The sequence below is a fragment of the Urocampus carinirostris genome, chromosome 1 (assembly GCF_059441175.1).
Source record: "Urocampus carinirostris isolate Australia breed hairy pipefish chromosome 1, RoL_Ucar_1.0, whole genome shotgun sequence".
NCBI classification, from domain to species: domain Eukaryota; kingdom Metazoa; phylum Chordata; class Actinopteri; order Syngnathiformes; family Syngnathidae; genus Urocampus; species Urocampus carinirostris.
In genome coordinates, this window is record NC_142349.1 from 67,242,996 (window position 1) to 67,255,476 (window position 12,481).

At 41.2% G+C, this 12,481-nt stretch overlaps 1 protein-coding gene across 1 annotated transcript in view; it reads left to right on the forward strand.

Annotated features, from left to right (window-relative positions):
• b4galt2 (beta-1,4-galactosyltransferase 2) overlaps positions 1-12,481 on the forward strand; it is a 183,622-nt gene that overhangs the window by 140,654 nt on the left and 30,487 nt on the right. The window contains exons 5-6 of the mRNA XM_088349145.1: positions 6,295-6,482; positions 7,650-7,772. Coding sequence (XP_088205271.1) covers positions 6,295-6,482; positions 7,650-7,772 — 311 coding nt within the window. The remainder of the gene's footprint in view (positions 1-6,294; positions 6,483-7,649; positions 7,773-12,481) is intronic.

A 12,481-nucleotide genomic window follows, 5' to 3' on the forward strand; every position in this document is an offset into this window, starting at 1 on the left:
ACCTATATTTTATGTTGACAATATTTGTGTATTATTTGCCCTCATGTCGGTTTTGGATCAGGGGATGGTGTCATAATAGGCTGTAGTTTGCAATAGTCTTTGATCTGTGCAGCATGCGTCTGCCGCCTGGAGATTTCCCATCATGCATCATTCCGATCAGGGGTTGATTGAGTAATTTTGAAAGAAAAGTGGTCTTCAAAAATATGGGATTTCATGTTGTAGTTGTGTAGTGAAAGGAAGTCCGTCTCTTTTTAGAGAACCGGCTTTTTCGGCTCAACTCATTAAAAAGAGCCGGCTCTCAAACGGCTCTCTTGCTTTGATGCATTATATTACGAATTATTATGTTGTATAAAGAAGTTCAGAAAAAAAAGAAGTATAAAAGGAGAAAATGAAAAAAGACATGTTTGTGGTTATCCCTTCAATCAGTATATTACCAACAATAATTTAATGCCGAAAATGAATTCATAATTTGAATAAGAAAATGTCTACATTATCTAATCAAGCTTTGATGAACCTCCTGCTTCACAAGCTGGGTGGAGGAGCCATTATGGGAAGGTTTTAGTTTTTTTTTTTTTTACAGTCATGTATTATATTAAAACTCCTCTATGTACAGTGTGCTGTGCATATGCCACATACCCAAGAGTGCTCTTATTCCGTCATGCATAAAAAAGTGCAATTCTTCACTCCGCTTGCATAAAGTATTCATGTGAACAGTTTGAAATACTTACGTAGCAGGAATGACTTTTGTATGTATTGTTTATTGCAAATTTTACTTCCTAGCTGTAAAATCGTTTTACTGCGTTATAGATGTAAGTTCTTTAACTACTGCAATTCTAAGCATGGCACTCCTCTCATTATTAAGGCCAAACGGGTTTAAGTGCGATTTGATTATGTTTGTTAAATATTTATGTAAGATTTAGTGTGCAGTTGGGAAATGTGTTGAAAAAAGCCTACTGGTGGAAAAGTGTACTACACGTAAGTACTACACATGGTGTAGAAGGTAGCAAACTGTTCGTAACACTTAGTCTTTAAACCTGTTGCAAAGTAACAAATTGCAATGTATGTATGTATGTATGTATTTTCCGCACTATAAGGCGCACCGGCTTATAGGGCGCATCCCGAAAAAATAGTTTTTGGTCCTATATTTGACATACATAAGACGCACCGGAATATAAGGCGCTACAATGGGAACGTGGACAAAACAGTCAGATAGTTCAGTCCAACTTATTACCCCCTTAACATTCCCAAAGCTTGCAAAGACGCAAATACGCTTCGTAGACACGTGCGGATGCGGTGTCCGTACGATGTCACTCAAATGCATCATTGGGAAGGTTAAAGTCTTGGGATTCAAGAAATGCCAACCATTCCTTAGTTTCTATTTTTGCTCGCAACTTTACTGTGCATATGACAATAAACACTTGGAATTGAGTTTAATTTAAAAATTGACACTCCATTCCATCCATTCTCTGCACCGCTTATTACAGAAACATCGAGTTCAGTCTGAAACAAGATACAGGGAAAATATATAGCCGAAGTGGCTCACCGAAGTCGTTGTGTTCAATAATAATGTGCAGCCGTGGTCCTCTTATATCCGTGAGTTTAGTAAATCCAGGAGAATAAAATATTTACAAATACAGAATAGTAAAAAAATGCTTTCTGTATGCCGTCAACAATGTGCTATACGCATTCATCTTTTTCGGCCAATTGCAGGCTTTGTTTTCCAGCTTAAGCCAATGCCAGCCTGTAAATTATAAAAAGGATCCGCCCCCTTTACCTCCGAATAACTTTAGCCAATAGTGATCGATTCAAATGATGATTGACACATTGGTTAGCCAATGAAACGCCGGTAAATAAATCCCAGCATACACCGCGTACTACTTGGCGTTCGGGGGAAAATTTAGTCGGCGGCTGCAAGTTAGTTGGAAAACTTTGCAATTTTAAAATTGATCCATAAATAAGGCGCACTGTATTATAAGGTGCATGGTCAGCTTTTGAAAAAAATTAAGACTTTTAGGTGCGCCTTATAGTGCGGAAAATACGGTATGTATATATGTATGCAGTGTTCATTTGACCTGTGAAAAGTGATGGGTTCCGGGGACTCGCATGCTCAAAAATCTATGGGTCCCAACAGAGATCTATGGCTCCCCAAAATTTAGTGTTATTGAGGTTGAAATTGTAAATCGGCGACAAATATATAAATGAATATATAAATCTATATATTCATTCAGTTTTAATCATCACACTTAATTGGTAATACAAAGCACTTATTACTTCAGATTTTTCAGTTCACAATATTGTAAATTATACAATAGCGGAATAGCAAAAAACAAGGGTGTTCAAATACTTATTTTCTTCTCTGTATATATGTATATGTTAACCTTCCCTAATGCAAAACAGACGTGTATAACAGGCTATAGCTTTTTGACGATAATGCTAAGTACCATTTTACTGACTTACTGCATCATATTGCTTGCTAATTAAGTTACTGTAGCTGCCGTTAGCCTGGAGGTTTGGCTGTCATTGAAGGGACAAAGGGCACGGCAATTAAAATGGCTCATTTTAACTTGATTCATAATAAATGCGATTTAATCTATCACACACAAATAGCAATCTCGTGCCATATTACTGACCTTTCGTCTACCGGGTATTATTAGCTTGCTAATTAAAAGCCTATAGCTGCCATTACCCTCAAGCGTCGGTTGTCATTACGGGGACAGAGGGTTGGAGAATTAAAACGGCTCATTTCCATTTGATTCATAATAAAATAATATGTTGCCATTTAGCCTTATTTCACACACATGGAATTACACACGTTGTGCTGAGTGTGTAAAACACAATTGAGCGCAGCAGCTTAGCAGAGGTCGAAACGCACATCGACCGAGGTGATCATAAACAGTGTTCCCTCTAAGCTGTGCACAAGAAAATCTAGCCAGCGCACAAAAATGAGGGTTCAAAATTACTCATTAAGAAGCGACTTAAGTCAAAGTTACAGCGCATGAAGGTAAAAATACACGGGTTCACCTGACGTTGTGTCCTAAATGCGGTATTTTGAAGTCGAGTCGAAGGAGAACGAAGTTGAGTAAAATTAGTAGAGTTTGTCGGGGAACCGGCTTCTTCGGCTCGGCTCACTAAAAGGAACCGGCTCTTTCGGGTCCTAAACGGCTCTTCGGGTTTTTTGTGCTTCTTTAATCCCAACATGACCAAATATTATGTAAACGTATGCACAAAATAACTTAAAGGGCAGCACGGCGGCGCTGTGGTTAGCGCATGTGCGGCACAGTTCATGTCTTGGGAACCTGCGTGGGTTCAAATCCAGCTACAGACTTCCTGTGCGGAGTTTGTATGTTCTCCCCGTGCTTGCGTGGGTTTCCACCGGGCACTCCGGTTTCCTCAATTGCACATTCCAAAAACATGCATTTCAGGTGAATTGGCCGGTCCAAATTGTCCCTAGGTGTGAATGAGCGAGTGAGTTGTCTGTCCCTGTGTGCCCTGCGATTGGCTGGCAACCAGTTTAGGGTGTCCCCTGCCCACTGCCCGATGATTGCTGGGATGGGCTCCAGCACCCCTGCGACCCTACTGAGGATAAGCGGTGTAGCTAATGAGATGAGATGAGATGACTTAAAGGATGGGGGGAATAGAACAAAAAAGAAAAAAATACCAAAATGAAAAAGAAGTGAAAAGCTGAGAAAAAAGAAACAAAAGAAAAATAAAAAAAGAAGGGAACATTTAGAAAATAGACAAGAGAAAAAGAAAATAAAGAAATGTAGGAAAAAAGTAAATAGAGGACAAAAAGAAAAAAGTAACTGCTCGGAAAAAATAAACACAATGAGATTTTTTTTAAAGTAAAAAGTAGGAAAAAAAACATGGAAAAAAGAAGAAAAAGTTTGTGTTGCATTCAAATAATTTCCAATTCTATCAAGTGAATCTTGTTGGCAACATTGTACTTCCACTAAAAAATGTGATTAAGTACAGTTCTGTATCTCACAAACGACTAAATAAATGTTAATATTATGCAACAAAATATATCATGAAATAAAAAGAAATGGAAATCTTGTGAAAGAATTGTAAGAACAAACGACGTTTGTAGGCATGAGTCAATTCATTCAAAAGAGAAAAATAATTTTGCATTGCCGGAAACTCAGCAAAATGTAACTTGATGTCAAGTTTTGGACATGTTTGACAATTAATTATCTTGCCACACTCGGGATTATGGTTGCTCACTGTTGTTTCAAGCGCTGCTCACCGACTTTGTGTGAACGCTCAGACCCGTAAGGAAAATTACAGGGAACATTGATCATAAATACCGAGCTGCAGCTACAGTATATACGGCCGTGCAGCCGTGCTCAACCTGTACCTTTTCACCTTAATTGCTAGGCTACGGAACGGCATCGTAACTTTTACCGCGCGGAAACAGAACCGTTATTTACTAGGACACATAACGCTGTCGAGAGCGGATGCAGATTGATTAGGGAAACCGGGGCGTAAATAACACCGATGACGTATAAAGTCCAACAGATGCGAAGATTATATACTGATGAACCCGGTTTGCTAATTCAACTGATCATACGGAGTAATCATACCGATATATCAATGTCATTTGTCTCAATAACAGGGCAGTGGAGCTTAACGTAGAGTGTTTTGTTTTAGTAGGGCTGTTAGTTTAGGCTTTGTGGTTGTTAGCTTTGTAGCATTTAGTCAAGTGGCGAATATATTTTGAATCGTCATTCATTATCTGTACCGCTCATCCTCAGTAGGGTCACGGGGGTGCTGGAGCCCATCCCAGCTATCTTGCGGGACACCCTGAACCGGTTGCCAGCCAGTCGCAGGGCACACAGAGCCCAACAACTCACTCGCTCATTAACACCAATCACCTGACATGCATGTTTTTGGAATGTGGGAGGAAACCCACGCAAGCACGGGGAGAACATGCAAACTCCGCACGGGTTGGTTGCAGTAGCTGGATTTGAAACCTGAACCTCTGCACCGTAGGCCTGCACGCTAACCACCCAGCCGCCATGCCGCCAACATTCATATGTCTTTAGAATTATTATTCTATTTTGAACATTCATCCATCCATCCATTATCTGCACCGTTCATCCTCAGTAGGGTCACGGGGGTGCTGGAGCCCATCCCAGCTATCTTCGTGCAGTAGGCTGGGGACACCCTGAACCGGTTGCCAGCCAGTCGCAGGGCACACAGAGACCGACAACTCACTCACTCATTAACACCAATTCACCTGACATGCATGTTTTTGGAATGTGGGAGGAAACCCACGCAAGCACGGGGAGAACATGCAAACTCCGCACGGGTTGGTTCCAGTAGCTGGATTTGAAACCTGAACCTCTGCACCCAGCCGCCATGCCGCCAACATTCATATGTCTTTAGAAATATTATTCTATTTTGAACATTCATCCATCCATCCATTATCTGCACCGTTCATCCTCAGTAGGGTCACAGGGGTGCTGGAGCCCATCCCAGCTATCTTCGTGCAGTAGGCTGGGGACACCCTGAACCGGTTGCCAGCCAGTCGCAGGGCACACAGAGCCCAACAACTCACTCGCTCATTAACACCAATTCACCTGACATGCATGTTTTTGGAATGTGGGAGGAAACCCACGCAAGCACAGGGAGAACATGCAAACTCCGCACGGGTTGGTTGCAGTAGCTGGATTTGAACCCTGAACCTCTGCACCGTAGGCCTGCACGCTAACCACCCAGCCGCCATGCCGCCAACATTCATATGTCTTTACAATTATTATTCTATTTTGAACATTCATCCATCCATCCATTATCTGCACCGCTTATCTTCAGTAGGGTCGCGGGGGTGCTGGAGCCCATCCCAGCTATCTTTGGGCAGTAGGCAGGGGACACCCTGAACTGGTTTACAGCCAGTCGGAGGGCACACAGAGACAGACAACTCACTAGCTCATCCTCACCTAGAGACAATTTGGACCGGCCAATCAACCTGACATGCATGTTTTTGGAATGTGGGAGGAAACCCATGCAAGCACAGGGAGAACATGCAAACTCCACACAGGAAGATTCAATCTCATGACCTCAGAACTGTGGCGCACAGCATCGCACCCTAGCGCACGCTGTCACGCATTACCGGCGTTCGAACTCCGATTTTTTTGACCGAACAGCGAAGCAAGAATTTCTTGAAATTTTTGGTCGAGAACCGATTTGTTGGAACTGAGAGGCGTTCGAAAACCGAGGTTCCACTCTATATGCTTGATTGTTTGATTTTTTTGTAAGTGGGCAATATTAACAATTTAAAAATCCTTTCTTTTGTAGTTGGGAGAAGACACGTTTAACCGCGCCAAGCTGCTGAACGTGGGCTATTCCGAGGCGCTGAAGGACGGCGACTACAACTGCTTCATTTTCAGCGACGTGGACCTGATCCCCATGGACGACCGCAACCTCTACCATTGTTACGAGCAGCCTCGCCACTTCGCCATCGCCATGGACAAGTTCGGTTTCAGGTGAAGACGCCACAATCGGTGCTGACCAATGTTCCCTCTAATTTTCCTTACGGGTCTGAGCGTTCGCACAAAGTCGGTGAGCAGCGCTTGAAACAACAGTGAGCGACGGCAATCCCAAGTGTGGCGACTAAATCATTATCAAACATGTCCGAAACTTGACATCAAGTTACATTTTGCTGAGTTTCCGGCAATGCAAAATTATTTTTCTCTTTTGAATGAATTGTCTCATGTACGATTGCAAAGGTTGCAGGGCCTACAAACGTCATTTGTTTTTACATTTCTTTTATTCCTGATATCTTTTGTCGCATAATATTTACATTTTTGGGGGCTTATTGAGTCGGTTGCACGATACAGAACTGTACTTAATCACATTTTTTAGTGGAAGTACAATGTTGGCAACAAGATTCACTTGATATAATTGGAAATTATTTGAATGCAACACAAACTTTTTTCCCTGTTTTTTTTTCTCCCCTTTTTAAATTCCTTTTTATAAAAACATCATTGTATTTATTTTTTCCTAACAGTTACTTTTTTCTTGCTTTTTTGTTCTCTATTACTTTTTTTCCTTTATTTGCTTCTTTCTTTTCTTCTGGCTTTTTTTCCTGAATTTTTCCTGCTCTTTTTTTCTCTTTTTCTCTTCTTTTGTTTCGTTTTCTCCTCAGCTTTTCACTACTTTTTCATTTTGGTATTTTTTTTCTTTTTTGTTCTATTTCCCTCCCTTCCTTTAAGTCATTTTTGCACAATTTTACATAATATTTGATCGTGTAGGGATTAAAGAAGTAAAAACAACCTGAAGAGCCGTTTAGGAACTGAAAAGAGCCGGTTCCTTTTAGTGAGCCGAGCCGAGGAAGCCGGTTCTCAAAAAACTCTACTGACTTTACTCAACTTCGTTCTACTTCGACCTTGACCTCCAAATTCCGCATTTAGAACACAACGTCAGGGGAACCCGTGTATTTTTACCTTCATGCACTGTAAATTTGACTTAATTTGCTTCTTAATTAGCAATTTTAAGCCCTGATTTTTGTGAGCTGGCTGGATTTTCTTGTGCGCGAAAAAGCTCTGGGTAGTGCGCAATTGGGCACACACGCAGCTTAGAGGGAACATTGGTGCTGACTCTACTTTGCCATGAATACGCTCTTGCTTATGACACCTGGTGTTTTCCTGCAGGCTCCCGTACGCTGGTTACTTCGGGGGGGTGTCGGGGCTCAGTAAAAAACAGTTCTTGAAGATCAACGGATTCCCCAACGAGTACTGGGGCTGGGGAGGGGAAGACGACGACATATACAACAGGTGAGCTTCGTCTACTGTCATGATCGTACACACCGTATTTTCCAGATTACAAGTCGCAGTTTTCTCATAATTTGGCCGGGGGTGCGACTTATACTCCGGTGAAACTTGTATGTGAACTCTGAAAAGCCAGAAAGTTGCCTGCCCCATTTTTCACTACTTAAAACACAATATGACGACTCGTTGCAAAAGAAAAAAAAACATTGTTGCAAAGTATTAAGGGTTGATAATCAGAATATACAAAAGTCAATTCCATTGAAGTTGGGAAAAAGTTTAAAATGTCAGTAAAATTAGAATAGAATGACTTGCAAACCTTTTCTAACCCATATTTAAATGAATACACCACAAAGACAAGATTATCCATGTTCAAACTCATAAACTTTATTTCCATAAGCAAATAATGATAAACTTAGAATTTTATAATTGCAACAAGTGCCAAAGTAGTTGGGAAAGGGGCTTCTTCACCATTGTGTTACATCACCTTTCCTTTTAATAACACTCAATAAACGTTTAGGAAGTGAGGAGACTAGTTGTTGAATCGTTGATAGTGGAATCCTTTCCCATTCTTGCTTTATGTACAGCTTCAGCTGTTCAACAGTCCGGGGTCTCCTTTGTCTTATTCTGCGCTTTATAATGCGCCACACATTTTCAATGGGAGACAGGTCAGGACTGCAGGCAGGCCAGTCAAGCACCCGCACCCTCTTACTACGAAGCCACGCTGTCGTGAGACGTGCAGTGTGTGGCTTGGCATTATCCTGCTGGAAGAAGCAAGGGCGCCCATGGTAAAGATTCTGTTTGGATGGCAACATACTTTGTTCCAAAACCTGAATGTACTTTTCTGCATTAATGGTGCCTTCACAGATGTGCAGGTTACCCATTCCTTGGCCACTCATGCACCCCCATACCATCACAGATGCTGGCTTTTGCACTTTGCGTGCATAACAGTCTGGGTGGTTCTGTTCTTCTTTGGACCGGAGGACACGACGTCCACAATTTCCAAACACAATTTGGAAAACTGACTCATCAGACCACAGAACACTTTTCCACTTTGTATCAGTCCATTTTAGATGGGCTCGGGCCCAGAGAACCCTGCGGCGTTTCTGGATGTTGTTGATGAATGGCTTACGCTTTGCAACATAAAGTTTTAACCCACACTTACGGATATAGCGTCGAACTGTATTGACTGACAGTGGTTTTCCAAAGTGTTCCTGAGCCCATGTGGTGATGTCCTTTACACATTGATGTCGGTTCTTAATGCAGTACCGCTTGAGGGCTCGGAGGTCACGGGCATTCAATAATGGTTTACGGCCATGCCGTTTACGCACAGTGATTTCTCCAGATTCCCTGAACCTTTTCACAATATTATGGACTGTAGATGATGATATCCCTAAATTCCTTGCAATTGTACTTTGAGGAATGTTGTTTTTAAACTGTTCAACAATTTGCTCACGCAGTTGTTCACAAAGAGGTGAACCTCGCCCCATCCTTGCATGTGAATGACTTAGCTTGTTCGGGTCTCCCTTTTTTATACCCAGTAACAACTCTCACCTGTTGCTAATTCATCTGTTCACCTGCAAATAGTTGGTTGATTTCCATTCATCCACTTTCTGAGTAGTTATTGACACCTGTCCCAACTATTTTGGCACGTGTTGCTGTCATCAAATTACAGAGTTGATGATTTTCTCCCAAAACAATAAAGTTTATGAGTGAAGACAATAAATATGTTGTCTTTGCTGTGCATTCATTTAAATATGGGTTGAAAAGAATTTGCAATTTACTTGGATCAATTTTTATTTGCAATTAACACACTTTCCCAACTTCATTGGAATTGAGTTTTGTAGAACAGAACAACACTTTAAAATTAAGTTTATTATAAATCTATAAAATTCATTGCATGTATATGACATTGCTGTTTTCCAACCTGTATTGACTAATCTTCATTCATGCAATGTTTGCGTTGCATCGTCTGCTACAAGCCACGTGAACTCTTCTTTCCAAGATGCTTTTAATGAACTTTCACGTTTAGTAGCGTCATAAATTTTGTTTGCTTCTTTTGAATATTTCTTCTGGGACTGGGGTTTTGGCTTGATTCCTGGTAAGGATAGTCTTTTTTTTTCTTTATTCTTTATTTTCATAAGCTGTACATGTCATTAGACAGCAATATTACAAAACACAAAAAGAATCATCATTGGAAAAAATGAAGATAAAAGTTAAATTAAGCTGCTGAAATGTTTCTCCATCAAATTGTGCTTTTCAATCATCATCATCGCTAGCTAGCGTAGCATTTCCGTGTTTCTTTATTGAACACACGCAAAATAGGTTGAAGCTTCTTTGTCATGTACTTAGAGACGACATTCCGGATTCGCGGAATTTTGGTGAGCAAGTGGACAGCTTTTTTCGTTTTTATTAAAGGGACAGTATGTAATATTTAGTGCCTCCTTAGTGGTACAAAAACGTTTAGTTAAAAAAATATATATATTGATTTGAATACTATGTCAGAGTGTGCAGTTTCCTTATGCGTGAGAAGATAAGCAGGACATTGTGGTTCAGCCTTGAAGCATATTTATTCCTCAACAGCAAGCAAACAAGAACACGGCTTCGTTCAATACAACATGGCAATCAACAATTCGGAGCCGATTTGTAAGTTGTACGCCCGACGTAAAAGACACACGCCCCAGGCGTCCGGGCAGACGTTATTTCAGACACTGGTAGTAGCCTGAAATTGGTTAGAAATTACCGTATTTTCCGCACTATAAGGCGCACCTAAAAGTCTTAATTTTTTTCAAAAGCTGACCATGCGCCTTATAACACAGTGCGCCTTATTTATGGATCAATATTAAATTCGCAAGGTCTCGCAACTTACTCAACAGCCGCCGACTCGATTTTACCCCGAACGTGGAGTTGTCCGCGGTGTATGCTGGGATTTATATACCGGCGTTTCATTGGCTAACCAATGTGTCAATCATTTGAATCGATCACTATTGGCTGAAGTTATTCGGAGCCTCGGATTGGCTAGATGGCCAAAACAAACCCTGCAATCGGCCGAGTTTAGCAATGGCGTAGCAAGCTTGCTAAAGTACGCCATAAAGAAACATGTTTCATTAGTCTGTATTTGTAAATATTCTACTCTCCTGGATTTAATTCACTCACGGTTGTAAGAAGACCATGATTGCGTATCATTATTGAACATGAGAACTTAGGTGAGTTATGCGGCTTTATATTTTCCCGGTATCTTGTTTTAGAACGATCTTGCTGTGATGAGTTGAGGGAATTCAACTCAATTCCAAGTGTTTATTGTCATATGCACAGTAAAGTTGCGAGCGAAAAAGAAAATAGAAAGTAAGGAATGGTTGGCATTTCTTCAATTCCAAGACTTTTTAACCTTCCGAATGATATTTGAAATGATGCATTTGAGTGACATCGTACGGACACCGCATCCGCACGTGTCTACGACACGTATTTGCTTCTTTTCAAGCTTTGGGAATGTTAAGGGGGTAATCAGTTGGACTGAATCATCTGACGGTTTTGTCGACGTTCTCATTGTAGCGCCTTATAATCCGGTGCGCCTTATCTATGGAAGATATAGGACCAAAAACTATTTTTTGGGGGTGCACCCTATAACCCGGTGCGCCTTATAGTGCGGAAAATACGGTAACTTCATTTTCAAACATTTTCCACGGACGGTGTGCCTCGGAACTTTTTTATAAATAAAAGTGTACCTTGGTTCAAGTCAAGTCAAGTCATTTTTATTTGTATAGCCCTAAATCACGAAGAGTCTCAAAGGGCTTCACAGGTTATTACACTATATTACACAGACTATTTTTCAGAACATTATTATACATTCCCCTGCTCTGGAGCCGACGAGAAGAGTAGGTTATTCATATGCTATAGAGTAGAAGTGAGTTTTAAGCTTAGATTTAAACATTTCCACTGAGGTTACAGATCGGATCTCAGGGGGAAGAGCATTCCACAGCACCGGTGCCCGAATGGAGAACGCTCTCGAACCAGCAGAACACTTCTTTGCTCATGGGATCACCAGACGACCGGCAGTCTCAGATCGTAGGCTTCGGACCGGGACGTAGGGGCAAATCAGATCTGAAAGATAAGAGGGAGCAAGTCCATGTATGATTTTGTATAATACTAAGAGAACCTTGAAATCACATCTAAGGCTAACTGGGAGCCAATGCAGGTTAGCCAAAATCGGTGTGATGTGATCGTACTTTTTTGTCCTAGTTAAAAGCCTCGCTGCGGCATTTTGTACCAGCTGAAGAGACTTGATTCTAGACTTCGGGAGACCAGAGAGTAGTGCATTACAGTAATCGAGACGGGAGGTAACAAACGCATGAATCGAAAAACACTGAGTTATACGATTAAAATGTCTATCCATGTTGTATATTTGGACTGTTGTAAAATGACAGCTCTGTTGGATATTAAAAAAATGGTGTGCGGGTCATTAATCTTGGCGTGGCACACTGATTTACAAGGAAATGTGAAAGTGGCTCTCCGCACCCAAAAGGTTGCAGACCCCTGGTTTACAGGCTTACTTACAGTGTTCTGAGCAATCCTGCTAGGAAAAATGCTAACACAAAATAATCAAAATGATAGAACAGGGAAAACAAAAGGAACCAAAATATGCTTGTCATATTCCCGCTACCTGGCTCTATTTTTCTCCTTTCCGATTCTGGCTAAGTCTTGCATTTGCATATGCAGAG